This window comes from Dinoponera quadriceps, unplaced genomic scaffold (assembly GCF_001313825.1).
Source record: "Dinoponera quadriceps isolate SergipeBrazil2010 unplaced genomic scaffold, ASM131382v1 scaffold96, whole genome shotgun sequence".
Lineage (NCBI taxonomy): Eukaryota > Metazoa > Arthropoda > Insecta > Hymenoptera > Formicidae > Dinoponera > Dinoponera quadriceps.
The window spans coordinates 340,807-363,396 of NW_014554269.1; the positions used below are offsets into that span (position 1 = coordinate 340,807).

The following is a 22,590-nucleotide window of genomic DNA, read 5'->3' on the forward strand; positions in this document are numbered from 1 at the left end:
AGAGAGAGAAAGAGAGAACTCTGGATTTCCTTGCTTCTGACATCATAAAACAAGATGGCTGCGGCGAAGGCATAGGGGAACTTAAGGGATCAAATTTTGGACGCGAACACTGAGAATATCCTCTTTTTAAATTTCGTTTTTCTTATGTAAGTTTTTTTATCAGTGTTGCTTTAGTTTGAAAATCGGAAAGGAATTTTCAGCATCCGATATAAGCATTAATAAAAAAAGATATAAAAACATTATAAATAATAAAAAGTAATATACATAAAAATAATATATAAACAATTATTGAAAAATTGCAAAAAATATCGAGCACGCACTTGTTCGTTGTCCATGTAGACGAAGCCCGAGTGCACGAAGAAGTCGGAATTCGTCCTCGGACCGTAACTAATGAATATTTGCTCCCCCTTCTGAAAATTCCTCAGTGCATAGCACTCGCAGCGATCCGACGTCGCATTGAAGTCCGTCGTGATCTGCGAATCAGGGACAAGAGCGCATTAATAGTCCACTGGCTTATTATCCACGTGCGAGATGAAAGAGACTCACCCTGCCGTTCTCATGGTTGCACATATCCCACATTGGGATTAAAGCGTTGATCATGCGCGAGCCGTCCGGACTCGGCACCAGATTCTGCCTCGTCATCACCGTGGAAACTGCCCAACTGAAAAATCCATTGAATGTTATTAGCCACGGGTTACACAGCTGGCGTATTGTTCTTTGTTCTCTCTCCCCTCGTCAGCAGATAAATCACTTTTAACGACTCGTCAGCATTTTTATGTTCCTCAGTATCGATGTGAAAATTATCATTATTATTATTATTATTAATATTCATACGTGCTCAGAAACGAAATTTCACGATCTCACCGTCTCTCTCGAATTAAAAACAAAGTTGGAATGGAAAAACTTGCACTTCCACAAGCTGTATTAAATTATTTCCTTAAGACTTTTTAAATGACTTAAATAGACAACTTCGATAACTTTAAAGGATATAAAGGATAATTGTTAACTCTTGCAAGAAAAAATGGAGTAGCAGGATGTGAGCGGGAAATGAGTGACTCAAATACATGAATATGCATTCTGTTTGATTAAAACGAAGAAAGGGCACAAAAATCATATGGAACAATAAGCAAGAATATATTCTTCAAAAATATTATAATAGACAATAAATATTCCACTACGTGTTTATTATTCTAGTTGGTTTTTAGATTCATTTACATTTATAGCTATTCTATGCCGTGCTTTGTTCTTTATGGCCTCTTTTAGATATTTCTTATTTAGTATCATAATGATATAAAATCTTGCTGGAGTCATAAATGACTTCTACTTTCCCATGCGAGAGTTAATTTTATACTTAAGAAAATGTATTTCGCGTACAAATAGTCTGTTCATTTTAGCAGAACTGGCCGCACTAGTTGAAGAAATTTATGCGTGCTAAAGCGTGAGAATCTCGCACGCTTCAATGTGTACGTAAATTTCTTGAACTAGCGCAGCCGGTTCATCTAAAAAGAATGGACCAAAGTTGCGTGTGACGATATTACATTATTAATGAATGTTACATTAACGCTAACGCGATTGGTACGATCGGTGGTCGATTCAGTTCAGACCCAAATTTCGGCTCTAACGCCACGTCAACAAAACTTGGAATCGGCTCGATCCGAGAGAGAGAGAGGATTCGATATAAAACAGCTGAGACCGAATCCCGGCTCGGTGGTGAAATCCGACGGCTATCAAAAGGCCGTTACGACAAACGCGTGTGCATTCGCATCAATCTGCGGAGCGTGAAGTCGACTTTCGCCTTCGGGGAGATTCAGGAAGAACACTGTTAGCTCGCCGCGGGCGAGCGGTTGCTTTTCGGACACAAGAACTTGACCCAGAATTCCGGAAATGAACGCGCGAGGGGATTCATTGCCGTTGCAGCCGCGACGACATCGTCGTCGTCGTCGTCGTTGTCGTTGTTGTCGGAGAAGCGGACTTTCTCTCTCTCTCTATCCGGAGAAACGCGCGCTTCTCACCGCCGCCGCACGCTCATCCACGTGAGAGGATCGCGTGTTACTCTCGTTCGCCGAGATTTCATCGCCCGCATAGCGAGATCCACGCGCTATGTACGCTCTATCGACCGGGCCGTGTGGCCCGGTTGTTGCGTGATCGACGGTTCTTCCTCTTAGGACTAATTAATTCCAGCAAACTGTGCCGAGCTAATAACGCCTGATCGCTCGTCGCTATCGGCAGAACGAATACGGCATGCGTTTCTCTGCGCGCGCGGTCCGCCACTGTTAAATCTAGATTAGACAAGTTGCAATTTGGAACGGCGAGATTAGTATTGCGACAATTTCGTTACGCGAGACTCTCCAGGTAGACAGCTCTGTGTGCGATAATGAGTTTCTTCAAAGGCGAGATTAAAGTTGGGAGTTTAAAATATGAAGTTATAACGGCTTACGAAAATGTACGTTTTTTTCTATTTTGGCTTCGTTTACGATTCGAGTAACGGTTCGATGAAACCGCGAGATTTCGGTCTTGAGACGTTTCTCAATTCAGACAACGAAGTAGCAAGAAAGGCTGCGTTCGTATATTCACTGCCAGTACTGAACAAAATCTACAGTTCATGTTACGTGCGTGTGGTCAGTCAGGAAAAGGTTGCGACACTTTATTTCCGATAAATTTTGCAACGTATCTCCTAAGAATGACTAATTGCTAAAAAAAAAAAAAAAAACAAATTCTCCTATTGGATACGGGATGTAGTCCGAAACTTATAAAAAAGAAAAGTGTTGCGACCTTTTTGAGACTGACTATATATTATGGACCATTCGGGACATGTGAAATGTGTTAAATTGAACACAAATATTTTCACTGTTCATGCAAAATTGCAATTTCATAAAAAAAACCGTGCTGTTCGCGTTATTCCTATTTTCTTTACACAGAATAAAAAACTTTGTATTAAAAACGGTCCATTGAAATTTTTATGTCATCTTAACAAGGCGAATACGTTAAAAAGTAATATGCTAATAAGTATATTAACACGTTCGCTACCACCGGCGAATATATGCGGCGTCCCGATTCCTGTATTTGAGCCCACCGCCACCATATGTGCGGTGCGTGTTCTTTATCAGTTCGTGATAACGTATTACAATAAATTTGAAAATGAACAGTATTGTTGAGCTTAAAAAGCAATAAAATAGATATAGAATGTCCTTGGTCTAGAGATAATTACATTTTTATGTTAGAAATATATCCTAAAAAGACCCATGTCGTTTGGGAACACATTCCAGCAAAATCACTCTAAGTTGCGGTGCAAGATTTTTTTCTCAGACTCTCGTAGCGAACGTGTTAATTTATTTCTGTACTTTTCAACATATTCTCCATGTTAACGTGACGCAAAAATTTCGTTTTCAACACAAAATGTTTTACCGTGCAGAACAGCAACTGAAATAAACGCGAATACAGTAATTACACGGAAACGGTAGGCGGTTCTAGACCTCCGAGCGGACTCCGCTTTTAGAAGCGTCGCGCAATCGATGGTATTATTATTAATGTAAAACGCCACGGTAGTACACGCTATCGTTACGAACTCCGCTCACATCCCCCGGCATTCCTGAGTCGGTCGATATGTTCGGTGAGGATTATTTCCGATCGCGCGAGGAGTCCTCTCGCGAATTTATTGCGATCCCATGAAAGTCCGGGCTCGTGTGAAAGTACGAGGACGAGAGACGACGGCGGCGGCGTCGTCTCTCATTTGCAAAGCTGCTGATTTGACGAGTTCCCCGACTCGGCGAGCGAGATACCAGAAGCGAGGGATATCGTCGAGAGCGGCCTTCTCTCGGTGTTTTCGCCCGGCCGTTTTCCTCGACTACGCGCGATCTGCTACGCCGCGCTTGTCGTGGCCTCGCATCTGCATGTGCGTGTGTATGTGTGTGTGTAGGTGCACATGTATGTGTCGTCGCATGCTGTGAGAGCGATCACGCGTGTCTTTTCGCGGCGGTAGCCGATCGCCGCGCTCAGCAATGTAATAGCCGTAACCGTATGACGATTAACGGCGATCAGGCACCGGTAACAACGTGATTCTCGCGTGGCGCGCGCTCTATTTTTAGCATGTATCGTTTTCCCCCTCCCCACGCCTCTCCTTACCGCTTTTTGCGCCGAGAGAAAATTCAAGAACACGAACGTGGTGGTTTCTGCCTCTCGCGCGCTTTTCCCCTCGGTCTTTCTCTTTCTCTCTTTCTCGCGTGACGGCGCGAGAGTGCCGTTTTTTTCTTCACGTGTATAATTTATGGAAATTCGTCAGGTATGTAGACATTTCGAGGGGCGCGCGGGGAACGATGTCGCGGCCGGAACGCAATTACAATGATCTCGACTGATGTAAAGGTTGCGTGCGCTGTGAGGTTCTCGTAACGAGGAATCCTTAACGGGCACATAAGTACACGTATTTCTCATAATTCAACAAAGTCGCTATTATGGCGTGTAATATAGTTAACCGGAATAGGAGTATTATACACGGTTGCTCGCGCGTTAGAAATTTCGAATCGCCGGCGCGGCATTGCGCGTGATTATCATTAATCATGGCGCGCACGTACGATATATCCACAGGGTGTCATTCATGCACCGATAACGAACGCGATCGTAGGTCGTCAATTAGAAGGGTTCATTCGCCGCCGAAGTGAGCCGAGACCAGTCGCAACGCAATGAAATCTGAAAAAAATATATTCACTTATCTAACTTCGTACATTCTTCGAGAAAAGTGTTTGGTATTTGCGATTATAATCCGGCACAGTAAGAAAATGATGATCAGGAGAACTACTTTTGCAGCCAGTGTTACAACAGTGTCAGTGATAAATATTTTGAATGCTATTATTAATAATAAATTCTAATAGAATTGCATATTCTATTAGAATACTTGATTAGAACAACTTTATTAGAACAAAACATACGTAGAAAAACAACCTCATTGGTGCAACTGAATTTTCCTACCGCTCGGGGACCACAGACGAAAGGCCGGTCGTACAGGGAGAAAAAAGTACTTAAAAATTTATTTGTGGAATCCAAAGTTTATGTTTGCGCGAAATAAAGTTTATTTTTGCGTGAAGTAAGATTTATTTCTGTGAAAGTTTCAGTTATTTCACACAAAAATAAACCTCCCTCCAGCTTATATCCTACAAATAAATTTTTTAATATCTTCTTTCGATGTAGGAGCAAAAAGATTTCTGTAGTAGATTTCCATTCAGTCTATTGTCTCCCAGTTGTTTCGGCCGAGTTTTAATGCGGCTGAATGTTCACACGAATCTTCCCAGTCACGGTGACAGATATTATTTCTTGTCACCGAGTTTTCATCCGCTCTCTATTCAGTTGTAGGAACCGAGTTTTTTATTCCACGTAATTGTCGCCGAAAATAATTATAATTTTTTGTATGAGATTAACCATTTTTTTTCTCTCTCAATATGCAAAATTAAATTTTGCACGAGAATTGATCGTAAACATATTATTATAGCATCTTTCGCAGCCGCCGGTTCGAGTAAACGCAAGATGGGGAATAACGATTATGACATGAAGATGATATCGTAACGACACCTCACGAAATAGAGAGAGAAAGAGAGAGAAAGAGAGAGAGAAGGGGAAGGAGAGAGAAGGAGAGGCAGCAATCGGAGTCTCGACTTTCGACATCGCGCAACGCGCAGAAAACGCGGGAACGGATCCGCCGATTGAAATGTAATAAGAAATCCCCGATAAAAGAGAGTTTCGTCATCCGGCACATCATTACATTTCCTCGGCGAAGAGCGCGGATTGGAAAGTATCGTTCGGCCGCTCGCGCGCTAATATCATCCTTGTGGGTTAAGAGAACACGGGGGTTTCATTAGAGGCACACGGTAACTAAGGCGATCGTTATTATCTTCAGCATGAAACGAGCAGCTCAGGCAACGTGTCCGAGGTCGGTTAGTGAGGACCCTTCGCCACGATGCGGCACGGCACGGTGCGCTCTTCTTATCGCGTAGAAAGTGCGCATAGAGAGGAGATCTCACGATCTCCGATTCATTCGCGCGACCTTCCCACGTGTATGCTCGACTCTGCACCCATCCCTGTGCACACACAGTGTGTAACATGGTAAAGCCCATTGTACAATTCGCGAGAGAATCGGCAAGACGAAGTTCGACACGCGTCGCACGGAGAAGACAACTACGTTAGTGTGACTGAATTTTCCGTTGCCTGGAGACAAAAAGATTCCTGTAGGAGGTTTCAACTCGATCGATTGCTCTCGGTTGTCTCGATCGAGCTTCAATGCGGCCGAATGTTCACATGAATGTTCTCAGTTGCAATGAACAAAGATATCAATTCTAGTCACCGAGTTTTCGTCTGATCTCTGCTATTCAATTATACGCTGAGAAAAGGAAGTATTTAAAAATTTATTTGTGGAATATAAAGTTTATTTCATAGAAATAAGATTTGTCTCTGTGAAATAAACTTTATATTCTGCAAATAAATGTTCAAGTATTTTTTTCTCAATGCTCGAGCTGAGATTTCTTCGTGCACGGAAGAAACGATTCCTTTAGTGTAAGTGAATTTTCCGTTGCCGTTGTGGAGACCAGACCTAATAGTTAGTTATAGGAACAGAAAGATTCCTGTAGAAGGTTTCTATTCAGTCAATTACTCTTAGTTGCCTCAACTGAGTGAATGTTCTAAGTAGTGGTAACAGAGATATAATTTCTTGTCACCGAGTTTTCATCTGACCCCTATTCAGTTGCAGGAATTGAAACTTTTTTCCGTGTAATTAACGTTCACGAGAAGAAACGCCCCCTTCACGAGGAGGCATGACACAAGCGAGATTCCGGAGAATCGGAGATCATCGTTAATGGAAATTCTACGCTGATAAAAAATTACAATTATTTTCGGCACTGACATACTCTTTTTTTATTTTAATCACAAAAATAGTCAGGAGAACCATTTCTCTAGTAAATGTTACTATAGAGTCAGTGATAATAACTTTACATTCATGTTGCTACTACTATAAAATACGTTTAGCGCTATAAAAATAACTATAATTTTCTATCAGTGCATCTTTTCGAACGGAAAACCGACTTCCGAGAGAAGTACATACAGAGTTCAGTCCCGAATCGCACACGGAGAAAAAACTTGGCTCGTATGGCTGGTTTGTTATTGTCTGGGAATCAGCCGAAAACTCGATTATAGAAATAAAAACTTAGAGAAATTAATTAAAGTTACTTTAAACTCCAATTGTATCTTTCTCATGGTTTTATTACAAAAACAATATCTATGCATGTAAGGTTATCATTTATATATACACATTATAATAACACTTACTAGAAAAATGGTTCTCCTGACTGTAATTCTTTTACTATGATAATTAGAGTTACAAATACTAAATAAAATGTATTTCAGTGTACAAATTCCTGTAGGAGATTTCCGTCCAGTCAAATAATCTCAGTTACCCCGATCGAGTTTTAACGCAGCCGAATGTTCAGACGAACGTTTTCCATCACGATAACAGAGATATCATCCCTCGAGTTTCCGCCGAGTTTTCGTCTAGTCAGTTGCACGAACTGAGATTTTCTTTTCCGCGCAGAGGAACCGTCTGAGACGGGCTTAATGAACGACGCAGCCAGCTCCTCTCGATGCCTATCTGCACCCCGGAGAATCGCAGAAGAATCGCGTCGTCATTACCGTCCCTCATCATCGTCGTCGTTATGTCGTCGTCGTCGTCGTCTTCGTTTTCCCGCCGTTCATTAGCGGCGAATTCGCGACACTCGGCCGCGCCGCGTCTCACGCTGATCTCATTCGGCCGGCGTGACGTGCGAATTCGCCGCGATGTTACGAGTAACTGTGTTATAATCCGCGTAATACGCTATAATCGATACGAGTTTCCGAGATGAGAAAGAACGGATTCGCACGCGAGCTTCGAGCGGGGAAGTGCCGCGGTCGATCTTCTCGCGATCTTCTCAGCGTTTCTCCGTACGTTTCTTCTTCAATGTTATCCTCACGTCACTTTGCGTCTCTATTATATCATCATCATTATTTAACGATACATCATTGCATATCATCAACGATTAGTGATATAACAATATATATTCTTCTCCCTCATTCATATTTTCTTCTTTTCTTTTATTTTCTGACGATTGCCTCGTCTTCCTTTATTTTATATTAAGACTTCTGTATAGGGAAAAAGGTGCTAGACTCGAGTAAATAATGTAATTACTGCAATATTCCTTAGCAAATTTCTACTTGGATCAAGTGATATTTACTTGATCTAAATAAAAATTTTCTAAGTAAATTATCCAAATAAAATACTTGATTCAAGCAAAATTTACTTAATCCAAGTAAAAATCTGCTAAGAAGAAAGAAAGTCCATGCTCAGAATTGTTGCGATATATGTTCAAATAAGAAGATATACCCACAAAATGACATTTGTGATCGATTCAGCACCTTTGTAAAATATTCCGAATATTCTTCCGTTTATCCCACTAACCAATAAAATAACCGTGAAATTAAGATGATACGCAACTTTCTTTTCCTAATTTTTTTTTTTCATGGTTCTGTCTATGTTAATTTTACAGCTATTTATAGGTTTTTCAGGGAAAAGGAAAAGTGTTCGGGGTATTTTACAAGTGTGTTGAATCAATCGCAAATGTCATTTCGTGCGCGGGAAAAAATTGTCAAAAGATATCAATAAAAATAATCTTATATGCATGTTGTTACCACTACAAAGCATGTTTGGCGTCAAAACAAACTATAATTTTCTATCAGCGTGACGTCGTCAAAGAACGTCAAGACGACTGCAACGACGGGCCGGGAGCCGTGACATTAATCATTGCTCACGCAGGATTGATCCCAAAACCCAATCAAATCGAGATCCATTCCATTCTACGTTTCTCCGCGGGCGTCGATCCGAACGAGGTACGTCGGCGCGTCCGACGTGCTTCCCAATCCGGGCGGCAATTACGATAATAGACGTTTATCGCTTCCGCAAAAGAGGAGACTCTTCGCTCTTCGTTCGAGACCGAGTTGGCGATCTGTGGGCAGTTCACGACTGTTCGCGTCTTCGGAACGACTTGGCTCCGGACAGAAAGAGAGAGAACATCTCGAGAGTCGAGAGTGGAGTAGCGGCGGCATTAATAGCAGCAAAGCAGCAGTAGTAGTAGTAGTAGACTCGCGTCGGCTGGAAGACTACTCCTCTCTCGAGTTTCACCGACTTACTTAGGAGCGCGCACGGAGAAAAGCGGCGTCAGTCGGCGCAGGACCGATTTGCCGTGAGCGCAGGAGCGCTCGTTTCGCCGCCGTTCCCGCGGAGACTCTCGCGTGCGCGCCCGCGAAAGTTAATATACCGACGATATATTCGAGCGACGAGAAAGAGAGAGAGAGAGAGAGAGAGAGACGTTCTTTCGCGAGATCGGAAATGGAATACGACGCATCTGATCGAGACGCACGTCTCGCACGGTAACCGAGAGGAGCGAGACTCCTCGACGAGGATATTCCGCCGAAAGAAATCAACGAAGCGACGCGTTACGGGGCGGAAGAGGGTGCAAGAATCGCGTCGAGGGTGCGAACGGGACGATTGGCCTCCGAAGGATCTAAGTACGTTCCTTTGAATCCGGTGGTATTACCGATGCAAGAGTGAAACACGGGGAACGAGGAGAGATCGATACGAGTTCGGTGTGATGAATTAAAAGCGCGGTCCATCGATCAGGATTATCAATTACGGATTATCCGAGTGCCCTGTAGATGCAGTACAAAGAACAGAGGAAATCGCAGGGTACCTTGTTCCTCGATAGCGCTAACCAAGTTCCGGTGATCGATATAACTCGACGTATCGATCCGACGGAACGGGGGATCGACGTTCGCTCGCCTGCATGGTTCTTAAGGGAATCCTGTGTCTGTGCAACAGGAAGAACGCGATCTTCGTGATTCTGTGCGCAGCGGTGATCTACGTGCATCTGCTCGACTCGGCGGACGAGGAGGTGAAGTGTCACGGGCGAGGAGTGCGGTGCCGTGAGGACGAGGAGGTATCGAGGTTCCTGATCGCGCTGCAACTATGCGGAAGGCGGTCTTCGTGCTCGCGCTGATTGCATTCGCGTGTGACTTCTTCTCGCGCGGCGTTCTGGTCCACGGCGATCCCGCCGGAAAGCCGGAAGCTGCGAGACGAAGCGATGGTTATGAGCATCAGGTGAGCACCGCGACAAGCGTGGGGAGCTTCTCGCTCCGCCGACCACGAGCGGGGGGCTGCGCGGACGCTGCGGAGTTCCCGGCGTCGACGTTGCTCGAGATCGCGGAGGACTCGTTATAGGAATCACAGGGAAATTAATAGCAATGATCGATTTCTAGAAGAAATGTGGAAAATGGGAAAAGAAAAGGAAATGAAAACGGGGGAAAAGGGGAAAAGTAGCGAAAAATGCAAAGGAAAGAGGAAAATGGAAGAATAGAAGGAGAAAAAAATTTCTAAATTTTCTTTTAGAAATTTATTTCTAAATTCCTAAATTTCATAATAAAAAGCTTTAAGAATAGAGCTATATTCGAATAATGTAAGTTTGAGATGTAAAAATTCGAGCATTTGGATATTCGAATATTCGAATGTTTGAATATTTGAAACTTCAAAAATTGAAAAGTACGTGTGTTCATTTTGTAAGTACAGTAAATAATATTTACTGTTCTAAAGAATGTAATTTTTTCTTGCATTGCGTCATGCTGTTGCATGTCACGGCGAAATTTGCATTTATTTTCAAACAAAAATCTCATAATTGAGTTAAAGATACTTATTTAAACTGATACTCTCTAATTGCATAGCATTTTGCATTCGTCAAGATTAGTTCTTTTAACAGTTTCGATATTTCGAATCACCGAATATGTCAGATACTATCCCTATTCGCAAAATTTCTAAACAAAATTTGGACTCTAAAATTCCAAACATTTTTCTTTTAGAAATCGATCTTTTGAAAAATAGAATTCGCAATTAGCTGACGTTGCAGTGTCCATCTCTAATAAATACCTAACGCGAGAACACGTCAGTTACTCCGAGTTTCCCCACATTCCGTTAGAAGCGATGTGATTCACAGCGTTAGGAAATAGCAGATTAAACGCTCGCATTATCCTCGGGATTTCGCGGCCGTAATTAGCGCGACGGGGGATTTTTCGGGCGGACACATTTCACAGCTCGCGCGTGATAGGATTAATGACCGTATTAGCGAGCCGAAAGTAATTTGGCTCTCGGCTCTTTCAACCGGTCGCGATCATTTTTCCCTCGCGAAAACCGGTGAATTACAAAATACTGACATTTCTACGGAATACCGTGAACAGCATATTCGTCACACGCGGTGCCTCCGAAAGATACCGGATCGGCCGCACGAATGCGCGGAACCGATACCTCTCTCGCTTGCGAAATGATCGTGACGCGTTCGCGGGTGACAGGTCCAACCAAGTTACGCCGTAATTGCTTTCATCAGGCGTCATTAGGCTCAAGTAGATTCAACTTGAGCGCAGGATATTAAGAATTTCTCTTGATTCAGCCCTCCTCCGCGTAGCATGGCATGGCCGAGCCAAAATTCGGCGAAATGCCCCCCTCTGCCTCTCTCTCTCTCTCTCTCTCTCTCTCTCTTATTTTCTTTATGAATCTCATCGCAGGCTCCGTTAATCTTAAACTTAATTGCCATATTAAAAAAAGAATTCGATAACAATTACCAAACATTTAGTGAAATAGCTTCAATTAAATGATTTCCTTACATGTACTATGCAAAATGATTTAATTTTACTGTAACCAAATTATTTAGTTGAAACTATTTCAATAAATGCTTGGTAATTGTTACTAAACTCTTATTTTCAGTGCACAAGTGAAGTTAATTTTTCATCCGAATCGTTATTAATTTCGTCGCGAATCATAGTGAACTTGACATCGAAATCTCTCTCTCTCTCTCTCTCTCTCTCGCTCTCTCTCTCTCTCTCCCCTCCCCCTTTCTCTCTTCCCCTCCTCAATATACTTCCATCGTTTACGATTCCAAGTAACTGCGCAATTTCTGAACGCCTTCGTTATACATTCCTCCATGTTTTTTCTCAAACTATCGTCGAGCTCTTTCTGAGCACGCACGCACGCACGCACGCACGCACATACACACCAACGTATCCACGGAGTCGGCACCTGAAATCGTTCTGTCGGAACGCTTTTCTTCCTCGCGGAATTTTTCGTCGATGCGCCTGGCCGCGAGATTGACGCACCGCCACGACGAGAAAACTCGCGACGCGGCGCGTAAACTACGAGAGAAAGAGAAAGCTGGTGCCGCTCGCGGAAAGCTCGAGGCTTTACGAGCGTTTCGTTGCGCATTTCGTCGCCGCTAATATCTGAGAGCAACGAAAAACGGTCCCGCGCGAGACGGAATTCGACAGGTGTTCGTTGGAAAAAGCGCGGGGGGAGCGGTGAATGCGGCGATGGGGAAAATACGGGACACCTATTGCCGTGCTAAATCCAACGGCCTGAATCCAGTGACCCGTATCGCGGCGAATAGATATCAACGATAACGACGATGAAAAGTGAATCCGCGCGCGGGACGCGCTCCAACGCGTTAAGGCTGCGTTCACATTGTACGTTTGGACGACGGTGGGCAAACGTCACTCCTTGATCCTCCGTCAAAATATTCTTCCTTGCTCACGAAAAAATGAGTCTAGTTGGACTCATTTACTGATGATGGACAACCAAACACGTTTTTTTTGTTGAAGAAAGCAAAATTTCTGGTTCTCATATGCCAAATTTGGTCCTTGCACGGGAAAAAATATCTGTTGAATCAATGAAATTTCCGACAGCACGCGTGATTGGAGTGGATCATTGAAATTATTGAATTGAACATTGAACTAATGCTTTAATTGTCGAAAACAATACATAACGTACTAGTTTTAATATGTATATTTTAATATAGTAATAATAATGCCATTAAATCAAGAAGATTTACTCCAATTGCAGTGAGCACTCACAGTGTCCGTTCCGTCTGGCATTAAGAGTGACTTTCACCGAACTCTGATTAAGCTAGATCCGCGAATAACGATAAGAATCGCCAATACCAATTTCCAGTTCTGTAACACGCCAACAAGTTCAATATGTTAGCAAGATGGAGCGGGTAACACTTGACTGGCCGCGATTGTAAATCGTCGAGCAGCTTAATCGGAATTCGGTGAAAGTCGCCCTAAGCGTAGAGAAATATCTTGACGGAGGATTGACGCTCGCCTGTCGTCGTTCAGAGACGGATGATGTGAACCCAGCCTAATCCGGCGAGTGCTCGCTCGCTCACGATCGAATCGCGCGAAGCGGTTCCCGTTGATTCGCGTGGGAACAATCGCGAATAATTTCCCACGTGGATCGCAAATACGCGGGAGAGATTGAACCGTGGAAAATGGGATCGTGAAACGCGCGCGCGCGCGCGCGAACGAGCGAGCGAGCGAGTAGGCGAGCAAGCAGGCGATCTTTTTCACGGCGAGAAAGCGAAGTGAAAATCATCCGCGAAAGCACGGAACACGGGCGCCACGCCGCGGCTTTGTTTTATTAATGAAGTTACGAAATGCCTTAATAACGATAACGAGCCGATCGGACTACTCGAATGCCCCTTACGAAACGCCGCGATAGTTCTCGCTTATGGCCGGACTCGTGATCATCTAATGCGCCGCTACTTTAACAGCGTAACGAAGTATTTCGAAGTATAACGAGGACTCTCCCCGTAGCCCGAATAATCGTTGCGGAGGGAAAATTGAAGGCCAACGCCGGTCACACGTAAGCGGCGTTGCGATGAAAACGAGAAAACGCTCGAACCGCGACGGAACCTGCAACTCGCGAAATCGCTCAACCGTCTGCAGAAAGGACTCCGCCTGTGTGTAGGCGAATTTTGCTATGCAAAAGTTCACATTACGTTTCGTGTGTGACACGGGAAAGGGCGGATAGGTCGAGAGAGTAACTTGAACGGCGAGTTTTTCAGGAGGCGCTCACGCGGTTTCGAGAAAAGAGGGGAAACGAAAAGTCCTACGCGTGTGGACAAATTTTATCTTTTTTTTTATTGTTATCAATTTAACCGATTTTACTTAATTTGATATGTACTCGAGCGCACTAGGTATCGCGCATTACATGGGAAAGAATAGAAAGACGACAGGGATGACTTCGATGGCGAATTCGTCGGGATGGGTTGGCGCGTTGCGCAAAGAGGAGAACGGAAAAGTGTTCGCGCGCGAAGAATCGCCCGCTCGCTCGTTCGTTCTCACACGCGCGCGCGCGCGCGCGTCCGGTTGCGAAAGTAAAAGCGAGAAATCGCCGAATCTCCTCGCCTTCGGCGCGCCGCACGCGGAGGAAGATCCCCCCCGGCGAATAATCGAGAGATATCCGCGCGAGAGAGATCCGAGTGCTCGCGACGCGTACTTCCGCGAGCACGCGTACCTCGCGACCCGTGAACATCCGCGAAACCCGCGCGCGGACGAGCGGCGGGATGATATCGCAGAGCCGCGATTTACGCGGGACATCCCGCGGCAGCGTTTGTCGCGATCATGTCGATACTTTCTATCGTCACGGTCGTCGGCCTTTTGCTGTTATTCGCGGAGCGCACGCCTCGTTTACCAGCGATTCGCCGCGTGACTTGTGACGAATCGGGGACTCGCCGAAGTTCAAGCCTGCGTATCCTCGCGCGCGATTTCAATAAGTGACGTGCGTCGCGCTCGGCTTGCCGTCGCAGGACTCGCGGAGCAACGACGGATTAATTAATTTCACGAACGTGGGCATGAAGTGTCGTTAAACTAATCGAGCGCGATATACCGTAATATAAGAGACACAATGTGATCTTACGTAAATCTTATCCGCCTTTACATAAATATCATCTCGCAAAAAGCAATCTATATGCTGCGAAAAATTAATAATTATCTTCACGTTCAATTATCCGCGTCTCGTATAATTATAACCATGATTATTATTCGGCAGAAGTTACATCCGTGTGATAGAGTGCGCGCCGGGGTGCACTGCGAGTGGAAAAGAGAACTTCCGAGGCCTGATTCTCAATAAATTGTTTTCTTCTAAACTTGTTATATTCCAAAGAGCACAAATGTGCTGCCGATATTAGCACAAAATTTTGATACTTTCGTTTAATGTTTTTGAAAATGTCATTGTTTCCAAAAATTTTCGCTTTTTGTTGTTTATGTTGTAATTATTAATTTTAAAACAATTTTACTGTTTTTATCACGTTTCCGCCTTTTTATTGAAATTGTTTTGAGAAATAAACTATTTTTTTATTTTCGCTCCAAGATCGCTCCAAGCTTCAATTACACGGGGAATATTATTGTAGTAAGAATTACCACAAAATTTCGCAATGTTGAACCACCCCAAAATTATGACTGAAATTATGATGTGTATTGTAATCTTCAGTGATGTATTTCATATGTACAGTCGGCAGATTGAGAATTGCAACAATATTTTTTCGCATAACGCATCCCACGTCCAATAAGGGAATTTGTTTCTCTGCAATCCTTAAGAGATACATTTTCCTATTGGATACAATCTATGTTACACCGAAAAAAAGTGTTGCAACTTTTAATTTGCCGACTGTTCATATCACTAAAAGTTACAACATATAATAATTTCAATCATAATCCCGACATGGTTCAGCATTATAAAATTTTATGGCAACTTTTACTACAATATTATCTCCGTGCGCATTATCATTATTATTATACGAGTGTACGGTCATGGTCACAAAAAGGTTGCAACGCTTTTCTCCTCTACGAATTTCGCAGCCTATCTCGTATCCAATAGGAAAATATATCTCCTGATGATTGCTAGAAAATAAATTCTCCTACTGGACACGCGATGCGTTCCAAACGTAAAAAAGAAGCGTTGCGGCCTTTTCACGACTAACTATACGAGAAACGAGCCTCTTTAGAATAATAAACTACATAATCACGATTATATAACGCTATGTGTAATATTCATTCACGTTTTGTATACATTCTTATATATAAAAGTATACTTCGGTAATGAAAATATTTTCCCGGCGATATTATCGGCGATGCGCGATATCCCCGCGGATTACGCGAGAGTGCAAAAACGAAGCGCCGTTTGAGAGATCACACTCGCGTGCATTCACACGTCGCTCGCAGGAGTCAATTAAACGCAGCTGGTTCTTCCAGAAGGGTCCATCGCGCGGCCAGTTCGACGACGCTGAAGTGCCGCGAAGAGCCGCGGAGGATCGCGAACGAGGATCGAGCGAGCCCGTGGGGAAGTGGAGGAACAACGGCGAGGCACTCGAGCCGAAGTGGCGCGATGGAGATTCCGTGCCTCTGCTGCCCTTCTCTCACTACCGGTCGTACTCGAGGGACGACGAGGTCGACGACGTCGAGCAGGAGGACTCGCCCGAGGCGGCTCGCCGACCGCTCAAGTATCGCTATGTCAACCAGAACCGTCCCCGAGGGAGGCGACTTCCGTTCCCGGACGAGTACGAGCCGGCGTACCGCGATGACCCTGACGAGGACTACCCGCGCAAGAGGCGTCGCCCGCTGAAGAACCCGGTGCGCGAGCCGGCGCTTCTCTACGAGGAGACGGTCGGGAACGCGGCGAGCCACGACAAGAAACACGGCCGCAACGCCGTCGTCGACTTGTCCAAGGACGACGAGAAGGAAGCCACCTCGGCGAGGTACCGCGAGGCTTTCCAGGCTCGTCCGGACGAGCATGAATTCAGCGACGAGGAGTACCTGAGGCCTCGGCCGAGGAAGAGGCGGCCGCCGCAGAACTACGAGTTCGCATTGGCGAACGAGGCGAGCCCCGAGGTAGACGTGGAGTCCACTGCGCGACCTCCGTCGCAGTCGAAGGACGCTGAAGATCAGCCAGTCACGCGGTCACCGGACAACGCGCTCGAGCTGAAGTCGCTGCTGAAGATGCAGCAGGAGGAGGGCTCGAGCCTGTCGGAGATTCTACAGCGCAGGAATCTGACTCTGAACGACCTGTTGAAGGGGAAGGCCGATGTGATCAACGCCCTGAAGTCGCGAATCGCCGACGAGTCCGACGAGTACATCGAGGAGATGTCGAGGGTGATGTCCAACTCGCTGATGAAACTCGCCGCCACGCCAGCCTGGAAGTCCACGCAGGCGTCCGACGCTACCACGACGAAGTCTGCAACTTCAAGCACCCCGAATGACTCCAGAGTAACGCTCATCCCGGACAAGTTCTCGATGAAGAGCCACGACGAGGCGTCTTCGAACGACACGAGTCGCGTGCCCGAGGAGGAATCGCAGAGCGCTGAGACGATAAGCCGGTCCGCGCAGGACTCCTCGTGGCCGAAGGTGACCACTCCCCCGAGCATCTCGATCACCACGTCGACGTCGTTGCCCACGGTCAACTCCATGGAATACTTCCTGAACGACGACGGGAACGCGGGTTCAACGAGCGACCGCGGCGCCAGGCTGGAGAACCTCGACGAGGACGAGATCATGGAGTTCTCGGACTTCACGGACTTCAAGAAGGCGAAGAGCCCGATGACGCCGGACTGGTCGAGCGAGAAAGCCGAGAAGCCGCCGGCAAGGGAACCCGGGGAAGCGCGCGATGTCGAATCCACCTTGAGCATCGAGCAGATTCTCAACCCCACGGAGCGCATCGAATTGACGAAAGACTGCGGCGACCAAGACGTCGACGAAGACATCGAGGATGCTAACGACAAGGACGCGAGTCGGGACAACGTCCAGTCGATCCGCATCAGCGGCCCTTCCGCGGAGGATTACAACACGTTCCTCGAGGCCGAGTATCAGAGCGACGCCGCGATCGGCGACGGCGGACAGAATATAGTGCGGGCCGACGATGACGCGAGCACAGCGACTCCAGAAGCGGAAAAGAAGCCGAATCCGAGCGACGACCGTACGCCGGAGAACCACCAGGCCGCATCGAACAACCGACGCTACGAGGAGGTCGTCTCCGAGATCGAGCCGGAGGCACGAGCGGAGATCTTCGAATTGTTCGCGTCCGGGTCGGCTGGCAAGCGGCTGGAGCGACTTCTCAAGTCGCGGAACATGAGCATAGAGGAGCTGATCGCGTTGCGTCAGCGAGGCTCCAGCAAGGTCCACCTGACGGAGGTGTCTCGGCTGCGAGTGCCCAAGCCGAACCTCCAGGAGACCGTCAGGATGGACGACGGCCAGATCGTCATATCGCTCTCGCCGGCGAAAGGCTCCGACGAGCGCCTCAACCTCGCGGACTCCCAGGGGGCAGACGTGGTGAGAGAGAACCCGGAGATCTCGACGAGCCAAGTGAAGCAGGACATCGTGAGCTATCTGCACGACCCGTTCTTCGACAGGCACTCGGAAAACACGTCGATGTCGAGGCTGTTGGGCCTCGTGGAGCGCGACAGGAACGCGTCGTCGAGGAAGCCGCTCGACGCTAACGACGAGGCGAAGAACACCGACGAATACGCCGAACTGGAGGACTCCCATCGGACGGTGCACATCGTTGACCTGTTGACGACCTTCGGTACCGTACCTTTCGCGAAGGAAGTGCAGCGACAGCTCGAACCCGAGATCAGCGGTGATGAAGAGCGGCTGTCGGAGACGAGATCTACCGTGAGCGACGACCACGCGGACATAGTGCTGATTAACGAGCAGGAGGAGAGGATCGTCCGGTCGAACGACTCGACGAGCGAATTCCGCGCTGGTTTCGTCGAGGAGATCACGCGAGAGGAGCCGGTGGACCTCAAGACGACCTACGACGACGAGAAAGCGAGCAGTACGAACGACGGGGGCATTCTCGGCGGCGAGGAGAAGAAGACTCTGTCGAAGGTGAAGCCGAGCATAATCGCGAGCGGCGCGATTCTCGGCGTGACGATCGTCGTGTTCCTGGCGATCTTCATCATCTGCCGGATACGGCAGAAGCAGAAGTACACCTATCGGAACACGTTCTCGCGAGCGGTGTTTCAGGGCCCGATGTTGGCAGCGCGGAAGCTCTCGAATTCCAGCAGTCTCAGCACCGTGATGGTCAACGTCGTCGCCACGTCGACGGCCAAGAGGCCGGCCGAGCGGCCGGAGACGCAGGAGACCTGCTCCGAGGAGCAAGAGTTCGACGGCAAGAGCGACATAGACAACGACTCGTTGGACGCAAACGACAGCTGGGAGACGATACCGGATTACGCGAAGTGACACCCGGCTCGATACGCTCCGCACGAGCACTCACGTGACTTTAAATCGATCATTGCGCGCCGTTGAATACCGACATCTTGCACTCCCGAGAGCTCCCACGCATAGGAGATAAGCTATATTTATTTATATATATATATATATATAATATATATATATACATATACTATATACACGTTTATACTCTGTAAGCGCTGTATTTGATATAAAATTTGTAAATTTTATACGCTCAAGATAGCTCGGTGACTCTCCAGTCTCGCTTAGACGATTCGCAAAATTACTCACCAATATCTCTCGTAGGTGAAGACGTCCCTGAGTACCGCGGAAACGGCGTTGTTGTTACTCTGAAACACTCGGCTGAAGTAAGAGTACTGCCTCGCGATGTTCCGACATTGTTTCAACGCAGCCTCTGCACAAATGCAATAAATGTATTAGTACAAGATCCGCAGCTGCATTCTTCCGTGTTCCAGCCGACGGAATGTTAACGGATCCGCGTTACTTTCAGACTCAAGAGCTAACGATCATCTTCCGCTCGTGTTCATGCGAAACGATGCAACGAACGAGCAAGTACAAACTTGTTTCTCCGAGATAAGACAGAACGAAGTAAGAGAGAACGAAGTTGTGGGAGCGTATAAATGTTTAGCGTATGATGACGCACGCGTCGGAATAGTCTCCGGCCTGACGCACGCGGCGAATTAACTTTCCACGTTAAAATTCCTATAATTTATATCTTCCCAGAATAATGATAAAAAAAAAATCATATATCGCTGCAACAGCCACGAGCAAGTAGTTCTTGGCCAGTCTATCTTTTCTTAGTTTTAGTAATTGACGAAATCTATGTAAATATAAAATTGAGACACCGGACGGAAGAAAGTATTGTTTATTTTTTCGATCTAACGCGATTTATGAAGCATGTTTTGCGAGGAACAGGATACTGTCGACAGGCCGACAGCATCCTCGACAGCCAAATTAGCCTCGGTATTCAAGTAAGTAGTGATTCCAATATTTTATAGCAAATTTTTCGTGGGACCAAGTAATATTTTATTAAGTGAGAATATCTTCCGAGTAAATTATCGAATCAGTGAATCCGAGTAAAAATTTGCCAAGGATTATTGGAATAATTATTTATACGTACTTGAACCTAGCACTTTTTTCTGTGTACGGTGCTCTGTCCGGCAAATAGGATGATGGAGGTTCGATTCCTGGTTAAAGCAGCGTTTTATGTACCATGGAATTCGAAATAGATAGATGCTCTTATTCATTAGTTGAGTAGGATTATAAAAGGGATTATGATATTATACATTATATTATATATTCGGAATTAAAGATTCATTTAGCGTGGAAGGTTGATTCAGACGTGTGCCTTAGACTAGAGACTATTCCTGCACGTGTGTCGTCACATGCTAAACATTTACACCTTCTCGCAAAAATAAAAAAAAGAAAATAGTATATCGCTGTAAGCAATCGCGAGTAGGTTTTCACCGATGCGTATCTTTTCTTCTCATTGATCTACATATTCCCTTCGATGAGGAGGAAGTAAGCTTTGCCAATGATCCCTTCGCTTACCTAAAGTCGGACTGCCTTTGAGCTCGATCATGTCGGTAGCCTTCATGTACAAAACCGTGGTGTAACTGCCGGGAAGCATGTCCAAGTAGGGCTTCCACTTGGAGTTCTCTTTGTGCCTCTCTATGAGAAGCGCTATCGCCAATGCCACTTGAGGCATATGCTGCACCAACGGATCATTCTGCAGAACGGCCAACTCTGGAGCGGCGGTATACGTGCTGAAGATAAGCGCCCTTGGTATCTCTAGGATCAGTTGGTTCTCGGCAAAGTCGGTCTCCGCCTTCAGTCCCAGATCGTAACCCGGGAACTCGGCGATGCTCACACCGTCCACTCGCGCCCCGTTCTCCGTGAGCCAGTTTATGAAATGACCAATCCCCTGGGATCGCTCGGACGATTCCGTCTTCATCTCCTCCAGACGTTTAACCTTCAGCAGAACCTCCGAGATATCCAAGTAGTTGTTCCATAATTGCGTCACGTATGCTGGATTGCTGCTCACTGCGAACATGAGAGAAATAAGTGCGAATCATTCTCGCGACCAAAGGGTCAATTCCACCGGAGAACAGCTGAGGCATGCCGCATAACACATGAAATCCTTGACACACATTCCTCTTTTAACTCTCCCCGGCGCAAACTTCCAAGAGACCTGAAGACGAATCTGAGAGAGACGTCTGAAAGAAAAGTAGGACGTCTTCGAGATTACGACTTCAAGACGTATTTAGAAGTTCACGCTGTGCAACTTTATCTTTGAACAGAACCCAGGAGTCTCGTCGTTCGCTTGATCCATCAACATTGATCGTCCTCGACGTGCCACGCGACGAAGTTCCGCGAAGGGGTGCAACGTGTCTCGTGCTGCGTGAAGGTACATGGAAAGAAGTTCGACGATGGTACTCACGATGAAAGAGTTTCTCGCACAGGGCATTCAGTTCGTTCCTCTTCGCCGTGGATATGTGCCTCTGCTGCGTCGGGCCGTGTTTACCTTTGGACGCATGAGCCTTCTTCCTGCCCATTTTGGACTACTATCTTACGGCGCTCTCGTGGCTCGCCCGCGCATTCAGATACATTATAATGCGTAACGCGCGCCTACGATCGGCAAGAATAAACACTTCTTCTTGCCGTGAACGAAAATAGCACGCACAGGCCGGCCGTCGTCAAGAGACGCGGGCGACATAACCTTAAAATCGCTCGCGAGCCGAGGCGGTCTGTGCCGCCGTGTATATGCATACATCGCGGACTCGTCGGCTTTCCGCCGCCCGCACTTTATTGATTTTCAATTTCTGCCAGAGGTCACCTACTTTCGCGATTACACTGAACTTCGCCGATGGATCACACTCGATCGTTCTCTCTCTCTCGCTCGCTCGTTTACTCGTTCTCTTTCTCTCTTCCCGACCGTCAGCGAACTTGAAATTTCTTCATTATGAATTTCAAATCTTCGAAAATTAGCGCGTTCGTAACACGAGAAATTTGTAACGACGCGAGAGTAGGTTTTTATTAAATGCATACAGGTCATTTGTGATCTGAGCGAAAATATGTCTCCTCTGTGCGTTCTTTATTTATTTATATGTTAATTTATTTATAATATGCGATATATTGTGCCGCATATGCTCAAGCTCGCAGTTATATTACATTATTATTCATAACATTTTTTTAATATTGCTGTAACATTACCGAAACTATATCGTGGATCCATGTCTCTTACAATGTCTCCAACATCTCATTACAATATACAATATTGCAATTCTGCTGCAAGCTTCAAAAGTATACGGGTTACTTGGTCGATAATAAGAGCTAGAACTTTCAGACATAAAATTAACCGCCACAGGAGACTACCAGACCAGGTGTTGTACAATTTCCTTTGAAGGTAACATGTAACACGCAAGACAGTAACATAAAGCAGCGGTTTCACTCGCTATATTC

The 22,590-nt window shown here is 46.1% G+C and overlaps 2 protein-coding genes across 3 annotated transcripts in view; one reads left to right on the forward strand and one right to left on the reverse strand.

Moving 5' to 3' along the window:
- The window catches only part of LOC106752321 (histone-lysine N-methyltransferase setd3), a 24,793-nt gene extending 3,110 nt beyond the window's left edge, over positions 1-21,683 (reverse strand). Inside the window, exons 1-5 of the mRNA XM_014633941.1 lie at positions 21,569-21,683; positions 20,680-21,171; positions 19,399-19,522; positions 547-661; positions 321-473 (exon numbers count right to left, since the gene is read on the reverse strand). Coding sequence (XP_014489427.1) covers positions 321-473; positions 547-661; positions 19,399-19,522; positions 20,680-21,171; positions 21,569-21,683 — 999 coding nt within the window. The remainder of the gene's footprint in view (positions 1-320; positions 474-546; positions 662-19,398; positions 19,523-20,679; positions 21,172-21,568) is intronic.
- Positions 1,205-19,391, forward strand: LOC106752304. 2 transcript variants are annotated; one of them, XM_014633908.1, is made up of 3 exons: positions 1,205-4,279; positions 9,884-10,162; positions 16,132-19,391. In XM_014633908.1, the coding sequence occupies exons 2-3, from the start codon at positions 10,031-10,033 to the stop codon at positions 19,114-19,116; spliced, it is 3,117 nt and encodes a 1,038-aa protein (XP_014489394.1). In that variant the 5' UTR covers positions 1,205-4,279; positions 9,884-10,030; the 3' UTR covers positions 19,117-19,391. The 2 variants fall into 2 exon arrangements, with proteins under 2 accessions (XP_014489394.1, XP_014489402.1); XM_014633916.1 differs by lacking the exon at positions 1,205-4,279 and having other exon boundaries at positions 9,166-10,162; positions 16,135-19,391.
- Positions 21,684-22,590: the final 907 nt, after the last annotated feature.

Coding starts and splice junctions, on each gene's coding strand:
- LOC106752304 (XM_014633908.1), top strand. CDS start 10,031: ATGCGGAAGGCGGTCTTCGTGCTCGCGCTGATTGCATTCGCGTGTGAC. Junction 10,163..16,131: donor GCGATGGTTATGAGCATCAG/GTGAGCACCGCG, acceptor TGGTTCTTCCAG/AAGGGTCCATCGCGCGGCCA.